Source organism: Arachis stenosperma, chromosome 5, assembly GCF_014773155.1.
Source record: "Arachis stenosperma cultivar V10309 chromosome 5, arast.V10309.gnm1.PFL2, whole genome shotgun sequence".
In the NCBI taxonomy this organism is placed as follows: Eukaryota; Viridiplantae; Streptophyta; class Magnoliopsida; order Fabales; family Fabaceae; genus Arachis; species Arachis stenosperma.
In genome coordinates, this window is record NC_080381.1 from 14,925,066 (window position 1) to 14,944,790 (window position 19,725).

General features: G+C 32.3%; 2 protein-coding genes across 2 annotated transcripts; both read right to left on the reverse strand.

The window, feature by feature from the left end:
- Positions 1-1,298: 1,298 nt before the first annotated feature.
- Positions 1,299-1,872, reverse strand: LOC130980471 (serine/threonine-protein phosphatase 7 long form homolog). Its single transcript, XM_057904148.1, has 2 exons — positions 1,850-1,872; positions 1,299-1,767 (listed from the first exon to the last, which is right to left on the reverse strand). Exons 1-2 carry the CDS (start codon positions 1,870-1,872, stop codon positions 1,299-1,301), a joined length of 492 nt encoding a protein of 163 aa, XP_057760131.1.
- Positions 1,873-10,071: 8,199 nt separating this feature from the next.
- On the reverse strand, positions 10,072-13,926 carry LOC130980472 (uncharacterized). The gene is made up of 6 exons (XM_057904149.1): positions 13,589-13,926; positions 12,975-13,398; positions 12,528-12,805; positions 11,999-12,446; positions 10,205-11,450; positions 10,072-10,085 (listed from the first exon to the last, which is right to left on the reverse strand). Exons 1-6 carry the CDS (start codon positions 13,924-13,926, stop codon positions 10,072-10,074), a joined length of 2,748 nt encoding a protein of 915 aa, XP_057760132.1.
- Positions 13,927-19,725: the final 5,799 nt, after the last annotated feature.

The following is a 19,725-nucleotide window of genomic DNA, read 5'->3' on the forward strand; positions in this document are numbered from 1 at the left end:
TGGTTCAGGTTGATACTATACCAGCATATCGTGGATTGGAGCTTCCATCCATGCATTAGAGCGTTTCGACACTACAAACCACTCGTGCAGGTTAATGGAATACATCTGTATGGGCGATATAAAGGAGCTCTTTTGGTTGCCGTGTCTGAAGATGAAAACTAGAATATTGTGCCACTTGTTTTTGCCATCGTTGAAGGAGAGACCGCTAACGCATGTCACTTTTTTTTTAAATAATATACGGAGAAATGTCGTCAGGAGGGACGATGTCTGTATTATTTCTGATAGGCACGACTCTATCAATGCAGCAATGGCTGGATGTAATGGTGCATGGAGTCCTCCTAGAGCATTCCATCTATTCTTTGTCAGACATATTGCGTCAAACTTCCTACGCAGATTCAAGACCCCTTACTTGCAAAAAAAAACATCATAAACATGGATAAAACATGTTCTTTATATTGAGTTGATCTTTGTTGAACTTAAAATTGCTATATACTATTTGAATTACTAATAAGTGGTATTATATTGAAATATTTTTTCTGTAGGGTATTGTAAGACATAACAATAATACAACGAGCAGTACTAGCATGGTTGCATAATCGATGAGAGACATATACTTAATGGTGTGACACTATTGATCATCGATAGTGTGTTATGGCTTTTGATGAAAGGCATCGCTAGGGTCACATGACAACCAATCTGGTTGAGTGCATAAACACTGTGTTGAAATGTGCATGCAACCTCCCGGTCACAGCATTAGTCAGGGCAACCTTTTACTGCTTAAATGAGCTATTTATCCGAAAGAGTGCCGAGACTCAAGAGCGCATCAATGCTAGACATACCTTCTCAGAATTTGCCACTGTGAAGTTGCAGGCAAATTTACAAGCATCAAGAAACATACAAGTGCATCAATTTAATAGATGCAACGAAATTTTTGAGGTTTGTGAGATACCTAGTGGGGCTGAATACACCATCGATCTTAGGTACAGAGTATGTGGATGTGACAACTTTCAGGTGATCCGACTTACGTGTCGGAATACAAATAGAAGTTAGCAAATGCAAATTTATTATTATTTTTTTATTATATCTAACCATTTGTAGTTATTACTCCTTCAAGTTGCATATCATCCAGCAGCTGCCTAATTTGTGCTGCTTCCATTTCTCTGTGGATCTAGTGTTCCCTCCAATTATTCCACCTTAAAATATTAACATTTCCAATTACTAACATGACAATAATCACTTAATACAGTAGTATACAATTTACCATGGATTAATACTATATTTGAAGTGAAAAAATAATTTTATCTTCGTGCCAACGAAAATACTCCACCTGCGGGAATTGGAGCTAGCCAAGGCATTCGCTCCCATGTCCAGACATGCAACAGCACTAGTGGACCATCCATGTCCTTCGTATCATAATTCGAGGCCCGGCACAACGACTTATACAAATATGCCAAACACGCTGATCCCCAACTGTAAGAACTGATTTCCACAAAATTCCTCAACAAGGGCAAGTACTTGTAGCTCACCAACGACGTCGACTTGTTAGGAAATAAAGTGGTCCCAATCAAGCAGAATATGTGACAACGAACATAGCGTTGCATAGACTCTGGAGTGTCTAACGCCTCCGCATCACGAATTTGTCTGATCCATGATAGCTTGATCGCACTAGATACATGATCGTTTTCGTCCGACAGTATCCCGAAATTGGCCACGCATTTGTCGACTAGGTGGGCAAAACTACTATTTGTTCTTCTGCTTACAGCACGACTGTAAATCAGAAGACCATAGATGTGTGCCACATATTGTACATTCACCCACTAAAAGATAAAACGTATGTATCTCTGGCTACCATTTGTCTATTAATGTCGTCATTAGGAATGGTTTACAATTTATTCTTCCTATTTAAGAAACATATATAATAGAATTCAGTCTTTCGTAATGCTTCCGTCACCAATTGACTATGTTGTTCTGAGGGGACCAATTTTTTCGATTTTAAAATTTTTCTGTGCCTGAATATGAATAAAAATAAAAATATAAAAAATTAGACTAACATACAAAAAGAATAACAAAAATTATACTCATAATTAAAATTAATAAATAAAATATAACTAACGTATCTATTTTTCATAACATAACATATATATATATATTAATGATATATATTATCATAATACTATATCAATAATATATTTATGTATGTTGCGTAGGGAGTGGATCCTTTCCAGTGGAAAAAAAATTGGATGGTATTCAGTGGAAGATCTCACCATTCAATACATTCTCTCTCTCATTTATTGCTGGTCCCACTTGTAAAATTAAAGGTGGGAGATTACACTTTATTCTCTCCAATGACAAAAAAAATGGAGAGGATCTATTTCCATGTTGCGTACAGCAATATATTTAGAATAAATATTTTAATATAAATATATTTAGTAACATCAATATATACAATCCTTTAATCTAAATACATATTCGTAATTAAATTCGGTATAAAAATTAATAAATAAAATCTAAATAACGTATATATTTATTTATAACATGACATCATATATATTAATATACATATATTTTAACTCTAATGATATATATTATTATCGTACTATATTTATTACTAATATATTTATGTATTTTTGTATAATTTATTTATTTACAATATATTTAAAATAAATATATTTTATCAACATAAATATAAAAAATACTTTAACAATTACTATATTTATTACTAATATATTTGTGTATGTTGCATAATTCATTTACAATATATTTAAAATAAATATATTTTACTAACATGAATATCAAAAATACATTAACGTTAATAATATACTATTATTTGAAATATGACTACTAATATATAATTTTAATTTAAAATCAATAATAACATATTATTTTCAGAGTATTACACATTATTAACATTTTAAAATTAATAATAAGTAATTTTCATATTATTAGACATAATAATGTTAATATATAACAATTATAAATACAAAAAAAAATTAACGCAAAAAATACTTTCTTTTATTAAATATTGTCATCTAATATTAACAATCAGATACTCATTTTAATAAAGTTAAACATAATATTAACATACGTAATTAATTTTTTTGAATATTTAAAATGACAATAATATTAATATATTAAAAGAAAAACAACCCTAATAATATAACATCTATATATTAATATAAATAAATTTAAAAAATAATAACTTATATATTGAGAATGATTTAGATGTGAAATAATATATTTTTTTGGTAGAATTAAATTTCATACCATTTTAACTCAAATCACACCTTTTTTATTAATAATCACATTTTTATTATTGTAGAGAGATATAAACTGCCAATAAACTATAGTTTAAATGACATAATCTTTTTATACTCATCTAAAAAATTGTAAAATTGAATTTCTTTATTTTAAGTAAAAAAAAAAAAGACACAAATTTTTTTTTTATCTCTCACGAAAAAGAAGACCCGAATTTATAAAAGCCTCCCACGTCTAACTCCTGCGTAACACCGAGAAAGTCCCAATCTAAAAAATAATTTGAGAAAATTGATCCTTCTCTAGTTTGTTCAACCTTTCCTTTTGGCATTTGACTAAGAAGTAAAAAGCTTTTGGATCCACTGTCTTTTCACTTTATATTCAAGAATTCAACAAGGGTATGATCCACTGTTAAAAGAGAGTGGGGTTTGATCCACTGTTAAAACATAAACACAACAAAATGATGAATTGGCACATACAATATGCAATATAATAAGGGTATGTTTCCATGTAATCCAAAAGGAAAAAGTGAATGTCTCCTATAGGTTTTCTTGTGCCACGGTTTCTGCCATGTTTCGAAATTCATTTTTTTGTCAATGAATTTGACAACCTCCAATCTTAAGTTACACACTTACACTAAATTCATTTATTTGGTGCTTTTTCTATCTATCTAATAAGAATAAAAAAGAAGCATGGTTCATATCAAAAAAAGAAAAGAAAGAAGCATGGTTGACTTGTTTCGGTTGTGGACCCAGGCATTGGATTCGAGAATCGCAGAACGTTTGGATTACTTAATGGTCCCATAACAAAACATGTTTTTTAAGTTTTTTTAACAACTGATAAATAGTCATTTTCTAATTTTAATTACAAATTAACTCCATATATTTTATTTAATTATAAAAACTATTTTTTAATTTATAAATTATTATTTTATCATTCATCTGTTATGTTTATTATCAATTAAAAACAAAAACAACAACGAATTAGATCTTCCATTGATTGTAATAAAATTTTTTGCCATTCCAATCGATCAAAGTTTATATTTGATCCGTGACGTTCGTCATGGCTGTGAAATCGTGTTTCTTTCGGAAACAATCGATTGGATTATCAAAACAATCGATTGACTTTCAGGTTTTCCATAACTCAATCGATTGGACTAGAGGTTGTTATCACAAAATAATCGATTGAAAATTGCAAGGCAACATGGTTTTTACAAAAATCAATCGATTGATCATATTACCCAATCGATTGAACGATGACTAAAATGTGGGTTTTTAATAATTCAATCGATTGCTTATACTACCCAATCGATTGAATGCTTCAAAACAACCTGAAGTCTCACAATTCAATCGATTGGTTGTGTTGTCCAATGAATTGAAGTCATCAAAACAATATGGATTCTCCAAAATCAATCGATGGAGCAGATGATGGAGGAGTGAATTTAATTAAAGCAGATGATGGAAGGTATTTATCTTAATATTGCTATTACCCAGATTAATGAGTTATTTTACATTTTTATTATTGCTTCTAAGAAAATTTAATTTCCTAAACATTTCAAATCAGCCTCTAATGTGTTTGGTTCAACATGGAATGTGTTCTATTGGGTTATAAGCTTTATTATATATTTTATTTTCATGTTCATCCAGAGGCAGAGCGCACCCAAGAGCAATTTTATTTCACATTTTTCCATTTTGTATTCCCGATGCTTTGCAAAACTCTGCCTCACCTTTGAGATGGAGAAACTAGTTCAGCTGTATGAGTTAGTTGAGCATATTGCATCTTCTGGTGTAGGTAATTTAGTTTTACAGGAAAAAACTGTTCAATTTATTGCACTGGTGGATAGATTATTGGATTACATTGAGTCATTGATTGCAATTTATGCTTATTTGGATTCTCAAATAATTTCATGTTGCTCAATTTGAACTTATTTGGAAGATATTAGACGACAAACAGTTTACCTTAATGACCTAGCATTTGGCCCATGGCCTTCAAATAAAATTAATAGTGCTGGTCTTGCATAATGTTAGAACAATTTCAATTGTTGTTATTACTGATTTGTTCAACTGATACAGTGAATACATTATTGATATGATGGGTGCTCCTGGGGCTCTTATTCCAGTTGAGGTACCTAGTAATCAGCTCCAAAACTACAGCTTTGCTGTCAGGGGTTGTGCAGAAATTGTAGGGTTACCTAACACAACACATCCGCTTCTTGCTGATGAAACTGGAGTGCTGGGAATCCCATCTTATATTGACAAAATCTCAACCCTGAGGGTCCAGTCAGAAGAACTACTATTAAATATGGGCAGTCAAACAAAACCAGATGAAATACATCATGTTAAAGAAAATGACACAGAAGCATACAAATGCTCTTCACCTACAGAACCATCACCTACAGAAAAGATCCGTGTAAATAATGTCTCCAAGTATGTCCTTAGTGCAGCAAAGAACCCGGAATTTGCTCAAAAGCTGCACACTGTTCTATTAGAGAGTGGTGCATTACCCCCTTCTAATCTTTTTTCTGATACGAAGTCATCAAAACAATATGGATTTTCCAAAATCAATCGATTGGGTAACACAACCAATCGATTGAATTGTGAGACCTCAAGTTGTTTTGAAGCATTCAATCGATTGGGTAGTATAAGCAATCGATTGAATTATTAAAAACCCACATTTTAGTCATCGTTCAATCGATTGGGTAATATGACCAATCGATTGATTTTTGTAAAAACCATGTTGCCTTGCAATTTTCAATCCATTATTTTGTGATAACAACTTGTAGTCCAATCGATTGAGTTATGAAAAACCTGAAATTCAATCGATTGTTTTTGAAAGAAACACGATTTCACAGCCATAGACGAACATCACGGATCAAATATAAACTTTAATCGATTGGAATTACCAAAAATTTTATTACGATCAATGGAAGATCTAATTCGTTATTGTTTTTGTTTTTGATTAATAATAAACATAATAGATAAATGATAAAATAATAATTTATAAATTAAAAAATAGTTTTTATAATTAAATAAAATATATGAGGTTAATTTGTAATTAAAATTAGAAAAAAACTATTTAGCAGTTGTTAAAAAAATTTTAAAAAACATGTTTTGTTACAAGACCATTAAGTGGTCCAAACGTTCTGGGACCAATTCGATGGTCCCAGAACGTTTGGACTATTAAATGGTCCAGTAACAAAATATATTTTTTAACATTTTTTAATAATTGCTAAATAATTCTTATTTAATTTTATTTACAAACTAATCCTTCGTCTGTTATTTAATTTAAAATCTATTTTTATTTTATAAATTATTTTTTTATTTATCTATCTTGTCTTCATAATTCTATCTTAATTTTTTCTCAATTTTATTTTGATTTAGATACTCTAATATGATCGTTTATAATACTAAAATTAATAATTGGTGCAAAATCTATCATTAATTTGTTTTTCAATTATCCAATTTCATAATTGTAATCGTCTATCAAATCTCCTTGATTATCAATTTATTCATCGCTTTTTTCATTGCTTTATCCATCTTGTTGATTTTCAATTTGTTCATCATCCAAGAACTTCGCACTTGCAAAAATAGCAATTTGCATAAATCCAATCGATTTCGTCATGATAGTAATCGATTAATTCGTGAAAGTCCTTTTTCATCTTACGTTGATTTAGAAACAATCGATCGATTTAGAAATAATCGATTGTTTTTATTCAAAAATTGATTGGTTAGCGAATATTTTTTTAATCCAATCGTTGATAAATGAAGAAATATATTTTCTCGCTAAAACGATCGATTGATCAGTGAAGAAATACGTGTTTTCTTTAAAAGAACCAATTTTTTAAGAAAATAATTGATTATGAGTTATTCAATTGATTGGTTGAGAAAAATAATTAATTGATTAAATTATCTAATTAATTAGTTGAAGAAAATAATTATATATACTTAGAAATTTTTTATTATACAAACAACTAATTATTTGAAAAGATTTATTTAAATCTTCATTCATTGTATGAGTTTTATTTTTTTAAGTGTTATATAATCTAGTTTACTGAATATTTTTTTTATTGGATAATTTTAAGATGTCAGATATATTTACATACACTGAGATGTATGAGCAAGATTAGGAGAATGATGACATTAACCAATAAAAAGATATAGTATGTGATCAAGTAGATATGATAGATGAATATAATGAATTTGAACAAGATTTGGAAGATGATTTTTCTTAGGGGAGTATTTTTCTAAAACTAATCTGTCAAAGAATATCCTTGAAGATGCGTATGTGGTTAATTCCATATAAGACATTACAATTTTAAATTTGACTGAAATTTGTGTGGAGAAAATTGATAGATATCATTTTACTATTTTTTTAACTTGCATTTTATTTTTATTTGAAGTACTCAAAGGCTAAGAATTTTAATGCAAGAAAGAGTAGTAAAACTTTCAAGAACATTATTGATGAGGTTTACAAATAAAAATTTGTATGTTATCGACAAGAATAATTCTTGTCGAGGAAAAGTATTACGCTATAAAAAATAGGAAGAAGGAGCCTAGAAAAATAAGAAGAAGGAGTATAGATAGGAAATAAGAATTGGATGTGAAGTTCGAATAGATATTAAATTTGTAATTGAAACTCGAAGGTAGCATATTTTTTATTTCTCTCATAAATACAACTATAATCTATTAGATACACAATTTAATCCTATGTTTCTTGCTCATAGAAAAATACTAAAGACATATATTATACAAATGATGAACACATTAAAATCTTAAAAATGTATTAGCACTTCACATATATTTAATCTTTTAACTAGTCAAACAGGGTACAAATTTATTAGATATGATCCAGAAATATATTTGTGATTATGATGTCTGTAATTTTCAGAACACTTAAAAAAATCAAATAAATTTTAATTATATTTTCTAAGTATTATTTAAATTTTATAACCAATATATTCATTATAATCTTAGTAACCAATGTAATAACTTTTTTTCTTTAAAGGTGTAATATAACCTAACGTTGGAGTAATTTTGGCACCAATACTTTATACATGTTCTTTTTTTTTTTCTTGTGGTCCTAAACATTTTATTATTTTATACATATTAAAGCATCAACCAAGATTCTATATTTCCAAACGTATAACTAGAATGTAAATAAATAAAAAAATTACAATAATTCTTTTAAATAAATTAATTATAAATAAAATATAATTAACACATAATATTTATATGATATAGTTGATAAAATAATAAATGAAAATAACATTACTTTACAATAAAAGTATGAATTTATTTAAACTAATATTATATAGTGTATAAAATAAGGCAAATGATTCGACGATCCTAAAACGTTTTGATCATTAAATGGTCCCATAATAAAATATGTTTTTTAAAATTTTTTAATAATTGTTAAATAGTCCTTATCTAATTTTAATTATAAATTAATCATTTATATATTATTTAATTATAAAATCTATTATTTATTTTATTTTATAAATTTTGTAATAATTTATAAAATAAAAAATAAATTTTATAATTAAATAATATATAAAGAATTAATTTATAATTAAAATTAGATAAGAACTATTTAACTATTATTAAAAACTTAAAAAACATGTTTTATTATAGGACCATCTAATAATCTAAACGTTCTAATACCATCGAATCCGATGCCTACATTTGGGATGGAATTTTTAAAAACTCCAAGTGGTTAACCCATAGATTTTAAATCTTGTAATCAAACAAGAGCCAAATATTTCTCTTATAGAAATGGGCGGTGTTTGTTTCTTGTTTGTGGTATTGTGTAATCATTGTCAATGTTCATCTCATTTAAATAACGACTGTAATACTCATAGGGCATGTTTCATATTCTCATTTAATCATGAGATGAAAGATTTGGTTATATTGATATAGATTTATGTCTTTGCATCTTAAAGTAGATACATGGGTTTAGAAAATATGAGAAATTCAAATGGCTATTGTTATTGAAACAAATTTTGTGGTGAAAAGTTTGTACGTAAAATTGTATAAAGAGTGGCTCTATAACTATGGAAATTAATTTGGTTTCTCATATTTTTCTATACACTTAATTTTTTATTTGCTCTTATAATTTTTTTCTCAATTTCTAGTTACACTAGGTTGTTAAAATATGCACTTGCTTTGTGCTGTTATATATTTTTTTTTTGTTGAATTTTCTCCATGCATTTTTTTTGGGGACTAAACAAAAAGAAACAAAGAAAAAAAAAGAGATTATCCTATATCAACAAGCATAAGATGCTGAAACTCATCACAAGGTTCCGACCAAATAACATGAGTTGGATTGGTCTTGACCGCATATCTCGCCAGCCAATCTGCCACAGCGTTAGCATCACGGGTAATCCATTCAAAATCTACAACCCAAGGTCTTGATAGAAGCTCCTGTATCTTCTGAAGAATATCAACCACATCACAATTTAGCCCATTTGCCGGATTTTTTAAAATGTGCAAAATGTCAAGAGAATCTGTTTCGCATACAATATCTCTCAAGTCATAATCCCAAGCTAAAATCAAACCCCTCCAAACAGCAAAAAGCTCACATCTGACGATAGGCCCTGGAGGATAGCTACTAGAACAACCCGAAATCCAACGCCCATTAGAATCTCTAATAACACAACCAATTCCTGCTAGGTTCCAATCAGAAAACAGACTCGCATCACAATTAACTTTAAAAGTGTCACTTGTTGGAAGTTTTCACCTCCTTCGATCCTAGAAAGTTATACACTTGGTACTGGCAGACTTTCTTAAATCATTAGCAGTAATCCGAGCCATAGCAACAACCTTATAGTTTGACCACTGATCTCCATTATTGAAAATATCATTGCAACGATGCCTCCACACCCACCAAAGACCCGCCCCTACAATTGCCTCATTGCCCGGCATGACCTTCCGAATCCAAAATTCCAAGGGAGTACCTTCAAATGAATCAATAAGCAAAGGATCCAACATTTGCCAAATGCATCTTGATTTCTCACAATCCCTAAGACAATGCTCCATTGTTTCCAGATCTGCATTACATCTCGAACATCTGTCTGAATCAGTTAAATGACGCTTGAACCGGAAGGCATTTGTCGGAAGCGCATTTTGTAGACCCAACCACATCATCATCTTTATCTTCTCTGGCAAATTAAGGCGCCAAATCCACCCACAGTTGCTATTTTCGATCGAATTCACTTTCTTTGTCAGGAGCCAACGATAACCTTCTCGAGAGCTATGGGCTTTTAGTGATGCGGGCCACCAAATCCATCCGGGCTCCGATTCTGACATTAAAGGAGGCCCAAGACTGTGAAGAAACTGTTTGACCTCATGAGAAATTGGCGTTACAAGCTTATCCCCCTCCCAAGTACCATTGCTCCACAAATCAGCAAGAGAAAAATTTGTTTCAGATATGTGAACATAAGACGTAAGCTCACAAAGTTTGCCAAGAGGACTCCACTCATCATACCAAATCGATTGTTGCATATTTCCCACATTCCATCGAAATCCTTCTTTTAAGATATCATAAGCCTTTAGAATATTCCTCCAAGTAGTTGAGGCATTGTGACCATGACTGCTGCCCAAGTCCTTGGAGTTCTGGAGATATTTGTGAGTTAGAACCTGCACCCACAACTTGTTCTTATTATTCAGACAATCCCAAACCAACTTGCCAAGTAGAGCCATGTTCGCACAGAGAGTATCTCTAACACCCAAGCCACCTGCCTTCTTAGAAGTTATAGCAATGTCCCACTTGACCAACGGCAACCCTCTCCCATTCGCTTGACCTTTCCATAAGAACTGACGCATCAAAGAATCAATCTTGTCGCACGCATACTTCGGAAGAAGGGAAACTTGCATATTGTAAACCGGAATAGAAGCCATCACCGCATTCACAAGACAAAGTCTGCCTGCCTTGTTAAGCAAGCACCCTTTCCAACTAGCAAGTTTTCTCTGTATCTTGTCAATGACCTCCTGCGCCATCTTCCTAGAAGCCCTATCATGACCAATATTAACTCCCAAATATCTTCCCAGATCTTGACAAAATCGGATACTAGAGATCCCTGAAAGCACCTCTTTTCTTCTCGCTGAAACATTCTTGGAACATTGAGCCTTAGATTTATGGATATTCACCTTCATTCCCGACGCTTGAGTAAACATATCCAGTGTCTTCATAACCTCTGTCACCTGAGTTTTGTTGCTTTACAGAATAGTAAGAGATCATCAGCAAACATCAAGTGAGAGATTTTTAGGCCATGTCTAGAAACAGATACGGGGATCCAAGATCCTTGAGAGACTTTATGCGATATAAGACAAGAAAGATTCTCCATACAGAGCACAAAAAGGTAAGGGGACATGGGATCCCCCTGTCTCAGCCCCCTCATGGGTTTAAAGCTTTGAAGCCTATTACCATTCCACAGAATAGACAAAGAGGACAAAGTCACACAAGCCATGATAAGATTAATAGTAGCCACAGGAAAACCAAATTTGATCAAGAAAGTTTCAAGGAATCTCCAGTCTACTCTGTCATAGGCTTTTTCAAGATCAATCTTAAATGCCATAGAACCCTTCTTCGACTTGGTTTTCCTCATGAAATGCATTATTTCTTGCGCAATTATTATATTCTCCGTTGTTCCTCTCCCTGGAATAAAACCACCCTAAAGCGGTCCAATGATCTCCGAAAGGAAAGGACGAAACCTATTAACAAGGACTTTTGTAATAATTTTGTAAATCACATTACATAAACTAATAGGACGAAAATCTTTCAGGTAAGACGGAGCTTCAACTTTGGGGATCAGAATAATGAATGTGTCAAACACAGCTGCACTGATGTTCTCATTTGCAAAGGCTTTCTTCACTAAGCCCCACACATCACTGCTAAGAGATTCCCAAAATTCTTTATAAAAGAGAGCTTGAAATCCATCTGGACCCGGAGCCTTGAAAGAATTCATGCCGAACACAGCTCTTTTCACCTCTTCGAGAGCTACTGGTTTAACAAGCTTTTGGCAGACCTCTCTACTAAGAGAAGGACAAGGGAATTCCCCCATGGCATCCAAATTAACTGCCTCCCTTGTAGAGAAAAGTTTTTGAAAGAAAGAGTTTGTTTCCGATTCCAAAACCGTCGCCTCAGAAGACCAAGTGCCATCTTCAAGAAACAATCCATGAATCTTGTTCCTTTTTCGCCTGATTATCGTTTGAAGATGAAAAAATTTAGTATTTCGGTCTCCACATCTAATCCACTTTTCTCTAGATTTTTGGTACTACATTAGCTCTTCTTGGAGGAGGATAGAGTTCAGCTCCTCATGCAAACCTTGCTCTTTAATCCGCTGCTCCGGGTCTTCCCATCTTTCCAAAGAAACTTGAATATCATTTAGTTGTCTTTCAAGCTCCCTCTTTTTAACAAACACATTTCCAAAAATCTCTTTATTGAAATTAAGCGCATCCTTTTGGACTTCAAGCAAACTCTTAATAACATCTGGGGCTCCTTTACTCCAAGCTGTATGAACAACATCCCGAAAGAGGGGGTGGGTTAACCAAGCAGCCTGGAATCGAAAAGGACGATTACCTTTCTTAGCAGTCCCCTCCTTCTTGCATCTAATGAGCAAGGGGCAATGATCAGAATGAAGACGCGTTAACACCTCATTATATGCCTCCGGAAATAAAAGGCGCCACTCTTGATTGATCACCGCTCTATCCAATTTTTTTTGCTACCTGCAGCCCACCTTTCACCTTTCGAAACCAAGTAAAGTTTCTCCCAATAGCCCCCATATCAAACAAATTACATTCAGCCAAGGTTTCAGCAAACTTCTCCGATCTTGCATTATAAAAGGAACCTCCTCTCACCTCGTTCTGCATCAGAATATCATTAAAATCACCTAGCACAATCCAAGGGCCTTGAATCATATTAGAGACCCTGATCAAATCATTCCACAACCTCATACGCCGATGAACATGAGGATTAGCATACACAACACTACAAAAACTAGAAAAAGCACCCATCTGAATCTCAAGGCTAATACACTGATCAACTGCATCTAAAACTCTCACTGATATTAAAGGATTAGAACATAAAATCCAAATTCCTCCACTATGACCACTTGCCTCTACAACACTACCATCCCGATAACCAAGCTTGCTCCAGAAATATTTCAAACGCTCAAAGAGTACATGAGTTTCCAGAATAATAAAAAAAGTTGGATGATATTTGCTAACTAACTCTTTGCAATGAACTCGGGCCAATTTGTTAGAAGCCCCTCTAATATTCCAGGAAAGAAAATTGATATCTATATTATCCATAAAACTAAATTATCAAAAAAGGCACCAACCTCAGGCGAGGACCTTTATGAAGAAGTAGACGGGCCGCCAGGATTTTTTTGAGAGTCCTGCTTCTCCATTCCCAACACTTGTTCTGGAGCACTCCCATTGCATTAGGTGACGTAGAAGGTGAAATCCGTTGCTGCTGACCCATTCCGCCATCATTGCTCAACGGCACCGGCGAGCTTTGGAGAGATGCAGGTCTCAACCTCTTATGGCCGTTCTTGATTATAGGAGTGAATGTCACTACAGCGGGTATGAGATTGGCACCCTGATTTTTTTCTTTGCCAAGCATTGGAGCATGGTGCTTCCTAAACTTGGAAGACCCAATACTTGCCCCATGGCCCATCAAAGCCTTCTCTCATTTCTTTATGACTGGGCCTTTACCTGAACTTAGCCCAATTTTCTCCATGCATTTGGATATTCTACAACTGGTCTGAGTCAAGTAAACTATTATATTTTAAAGATTTAAATTTTCTAAATTTTGAATTTCACTTTAAAGAATAAAGTGTGATCTCTCACCATTTATTTTATAAATGAGACCAAAAAAAAATATAAAAGAGAAACTATTTAAGAGTGAGAAATCACACTTTATTCTCTAAAGTGAAAATTCAAAATTTAGAGGATCTAAATTCATATTTTAATATGTTATTTTTCTCGTCATCATTAAATCGTCTAGTCCACCTTATTAATTATTAGCAATCAACTTGAGAGACTTAACTTTTAATATATCTAATGTTATTCATTTAATTTTTAATTAAGTTATTTTTTCCTACATTTTAAAAGATATTTGTCCGGTAGTTAATGTTGGTTGAAACTGAAATCTATACACAGTGACGAATCCAACAAAATTTGTCAGTAAGGGTAAAATATATATAATATAATAATTTTTATAATAGTATTATGGTATTATAAAATATGATTATTCTTTAAATTATTTAACTAACAAATTAAAATAATAAAATAATAATTTAAAATAATAACAAATAATTTAAAATTTTATTCTTTTAAGTTTAATATTTTGAAAAGAATGAAAAATTCTTTTAAAAAAATTGTTAAAAATTATTACACCTTATATATTATGTATTCTTTATGTATTTTCACTAAAAAAATTACAATAAATAAACCTACATCTACTATTAATAAAAAAATAATCTAAATCTGTTGAATTTCTTCTATGCATTTGGATATCATATTACTAGTCTCAATCAGTAAACTATTATATTTTAACATCATGTTATAGGGGTGGCAACGGGGCGGGTTTTTGCTCTACCCGACCCCGCCCTGCCGTACACCAACTCGCATAAAATCCGCCCCACTTCTATCCGCGGGTAGTAAAATACTGAACCCTAACCCGTCCCTGCGGGTACCCGCCCTGCCCGTACCCGCCTCTATAATTATTAAAATTTAATAAACAAAATTAAATTTCAAAATTTATATAACCATCATCACATACATAACATAAATTAAAGTAAAAATTTAAATATGATACAATATTATTAATCATTTACTGATTATTTTACATATATTATACATATTATATATTAAAATAATATATATTATATATATAGCGGGGCGGGTAGGAACGGGTATTACCTAAACCCGACCTGTCCCGTCCCTCCCAAAAATCCGCCTCGGTAAAAACCTATCCCGGTGCGGGGCGGGTAAGTCCCGAGTGGGTAGGGGCTTCGAGTGGTATTGCCATCCATACATATTATTTTCCTCGTTATCATTAAATCATCTAGTCCATTTTATTAATTATTAGTAATGAGAGACTTAATTTTTAATATATATGATGTTGTTCACTTAATTTTTAATTAATTTATTTTTTCTACATTTTGAAAGATATTTGTCCTGTGGTTAATGTTATTTAAAATTGAAACCTATACGGAGCGAGGAATTCAAGAAATTTTGTTTGTAGGGGTAAAATAGATATAATATAATAAGGATTTTTATAATTGTACTATGGTATTATAAAATTTGATTATTTCTAAAATTATTTAACTAACAAATTAAAATAATAAAATAATAATAAATAATTTAGAATTCTATTTTTTTAGGTATAATATTTTGAAAAAAATAAAAAATTCTTTTAAAAAAATTTGTTAAGTTATTACACCTCATATATTATGTATTCTTTATGTATTTTCACTGCAAAAAATTACAAAAGAAATCCTAAATATATTATTGATAAAAAAATAATCTAGATAACACCTTCACTTAAATACCCTAGTTTTATTGAATTTCCTCCATACATTTGGTTATCGTTATACACAATGACGAATCCAAGAAATTTTGTCAATAAGGACAAAATATATATAATATAATAATAATTTTATAATTGTACTATGACATTATAAAATATGATTACTCCTAAAATTGTTTAATTAACAAATAATTTAGAATTCTATTCTTCTAGGTTTAATATTTTAAAAAGAATGTATAATCTTTTCATTGTCAATACAATTAAATGTCTCTCTTTCTATATATGTCACTATACAATCATTTAAAAGTTTATCTCCTATACGATTATAAAGCCATCTCTGTATGATGTTCATAGTAGAGAAAGTTATTTCAACTGATGTAGTTGCTACGGAAAAACTTAAACTAATTTCAAAAGAAGAAACACTAATAGATAAACAATATTTTTTCGAGTCTCAAACAATTTCTGAGAAAGAGCACGAATCCCATTTAAGTTTGAGAATTGATCATCAAAATGCACATCTAATATGAAATTCTTAAGTTGACTATTAAGTGCTAAAAGTTGAGTGGAAGAAAATTCTAATGGATATAATTGAGCTAACTAGATTAACTTCTCCTTATCAAATGCAAAAAATGAGTGTTTTGGATCCAGATAAGCTATACAAAGAAGCAATTCAGTATTTACCTCTGTAAAACAATTGTTGAGTTCTTGAAGTTCTCTATCAACTACTTGATAAAATATCTCAACTTGAAAATGATGCAAATTTGAGATCTTTTGAGCTTTGCGTCTTGATCTTCCTTGCATCTTGAAGCTATACAAATACTTGCACCATCGTATCCTTGTCTACATACTCTTGATAAACTTAAATTATATGTTTATAATAATGACTCCAATGCTAATTTTAGAGATAAAGCATTAGTATTAGAAACATGAATAAGACCAAAAAAATACTCTCTAACTTGCCCTTCTTCGTTCACATACCTTAAACAAACTGTCATTTGTTCCTTAATATAAATGTCGCGGGCTTCATCAACCAAAATAGAAACTAATTCATCCCCAAGATCATCAATAATAACTTTTATCGTTTCACTTGCAATAGCTCTTACAATGTCTTTTTGAATTGAGGGTGCACTTACTTTAAGATTTTCACGAGCATTTTTGAAAGTACGATCAATCTCTTCATTATGTTGTGCAAAAAATTTAGAAGTTCCAAAAATTTTCCTTCATTAATAGAATCATCTGTCTCATCGTTACCATGAAAGTCCATCCTTGTTGCAAAAGAAATCTAATACAATCAATTGTGGCTGTCAAGTGAATTTGATCATTCTTTTTAACTTGCTCAGATTGTTTTTCAATAGCAGCACTGATGTGTTGTTTTGGCTTCATAAGTGCTTTACATTTTCTCCAGGCTTGATTATGAGCACTATCATAAAATGCAACATGAGTTTTTAGTCTCTCTTTTTTTTCTAATTTGAAAAGCCATTAGTTACGAAAACATTACTATCTTCAGTCTCAGGTTTTATAAGATAACAACAAAAACAAAAAAAACCTCTTTTAATATACTATACTCTAACCAGTTGCCATAGTCATTAAACCAATTTGGATTAAATATTGAAAAAGAAGAACCACAATCAGTTTGCAAAAAATCATGAGTGCTTGGTTGATAAGGACCCTTTTGCAAATATGCACATCAACTTTATCTCTGTCATTTGGACGATAACTTAAAATCTTTGGTTGTTGTCCTGGATCTGTTATAAGATTCTCTACTTCAAATTCTAAAAATCTCCTTTTGTTAAAAGAGGTCGATTTGGGATCTAATCTCCAATGATGACGTTCTTTTGAAATATTTATCCATTATTAATAGGATAAAATTATAAATTTAAGTTAATTAATTAATATAAATAATTCATATTTCTACACAAATTTAAAATACAATATAAAATTATAAATACAAAATTGACAAATATATGTCATTCAAATTAATTTTCAACCGCAACAATTAATAATATCCTAAATTCCCAATTCAAAATAACTCAATATATAAAACTAATTAACAAACAGATTAATAAAACCAAATTAGGAATTACATAGACTGAACAAATTCAATCACAATTAATAAACCAACTAACACAATTATCAAACAACAAAGCAAATAAGCAATAAAGCAATAAAGCAAGCAGATCAGTGATTCAGTATTTCAAGATTTCGGTGAATCATGAATGTACCAAGCAAGAATCCAAGATTAAACTGCTGAACTCCAAGAGGTATAACCCAGCAGCCGTGCGGCACCCAACGGTAGCAGGACGAAGGTAGAAATGCTGAATATTGAAGAGTGAAGAGGACAGCAGTAATTCGCAATTTTTCAAAAAAAGACAGAACCAAAAGAGGAACGCAATTACATAAAAGAGGAAAAGAAGGCAGAACCAGAGTACCAGACAACCAGTGAAGCAGAAGAAAAATGCTGAAGAAAAAGATAGAACCAGATGCCAAAAGGAATGCAGAAGAGGAACACAATGGCAGAACCACACAACGAGTGAGGTAGTGATGCGGAAGAAAAAGGCAGCCGCAGAACCAGACCCGGGTACACCGCGATGCAAGATGAAACTGACAGAGTGACGCAGGAGAAATGTTGAACGCCTGAACGGGACGACGACGTCAGCGGAAGTGAACCAGTGACACTGACGGAGTGGCGACAATAACTCTAAAGGACTGGAGTGAAGCTGTGGAGGGCAAAGACTAGCACAGAATAAGAAAATTGGAAAATGAGAGAAGGAGAAGGGTTTGGGATTAGGACTTTTAGAGGGTGGGGTCAAAATTAATTATGTAGTGGAGGCAAATTGAATATATCACTAAGAATTACTCACTAACTTTTGAAATTTCACACGAGACACTTGCCCCCTGCACAATGAATATATTCATCCTTGCCTATACGCATCTTCTAATAACAACTAATTTGGCATCATCTTTGGAAAATCATTTACCTTTCGTTTAAGTTTTCTTTACATGCCTGTATTTCACATTTCTTATATCATAAATTTTTGAAACATAACAAATAAAATTTTGCACATAACACAAACTTATGGATATAGTATACAAATTTTTGCACACAACACACAAATTTTCGTAACATAGTACATAATTTTCGCTGCAAATGTATTTTGTTAGTTGGGTGAGTTAATGTTCTGATTTTGTAATCCTCTAAAAATTTTTGTGCTATGGATCAAAATTTTTATGTTGTACATTAAACAAAGAACGGGGGAAAGTGACTTGGAACTTTTTCTTTAGCCCCCTGTTTCGTGGCAGGGTGTTCCTAGGTGTAGTATCGTCGTAGATTCGCGGCGTTCCACGTCCTCGGTATCTCGGACCCGTCGAGTCGCGCGAGTTTGTAGGCTCCTTTTCCAATTACTCCCTTGACCCAGGATGGGCCCTCCCATTTGGGGGTGAGCTTTCCTTCTCCGGGAGTTGGGGCTCCGATATCATTTCGTCGTAGGACGAGGTCGTCGGGTGAGAAATTTCTTCGGATTACGCCGTTGTTGTATCTGAGCTTGATTTTCTGCTTTATGGCCAGCTCTCGCATATGGGTTATGGACCTTATTTTATCTGTGAGGTCCCGTTCTGCATCTTCGTCGTTGCCCTCGACTGTTCTTCTAGGGCTGGGATCTCCAACTTCCACTGGGATGATAGCCTCTATGCCGTATGTCAGGCGGAATGGGGGTTTCTCCCGTGGAAGTCTGAGGGGTGGTTCGATATGACCAGAGGACCGATCCGAGCTCGTCGGCCCAGATTTCTTTGGCTTTGTCGAGCCATTTCTTGAGTCCTTTAACTATTATCTTGTTTGCTGATTCCACTTGCCCGTTTGTCTCGGGTGTTCTACCGAGCTGAAGCGCTGGTTTATGTGCAACCCTTCCAGGAATTCCCTGAACTTCTTGTCGGAAAATTGGGTTC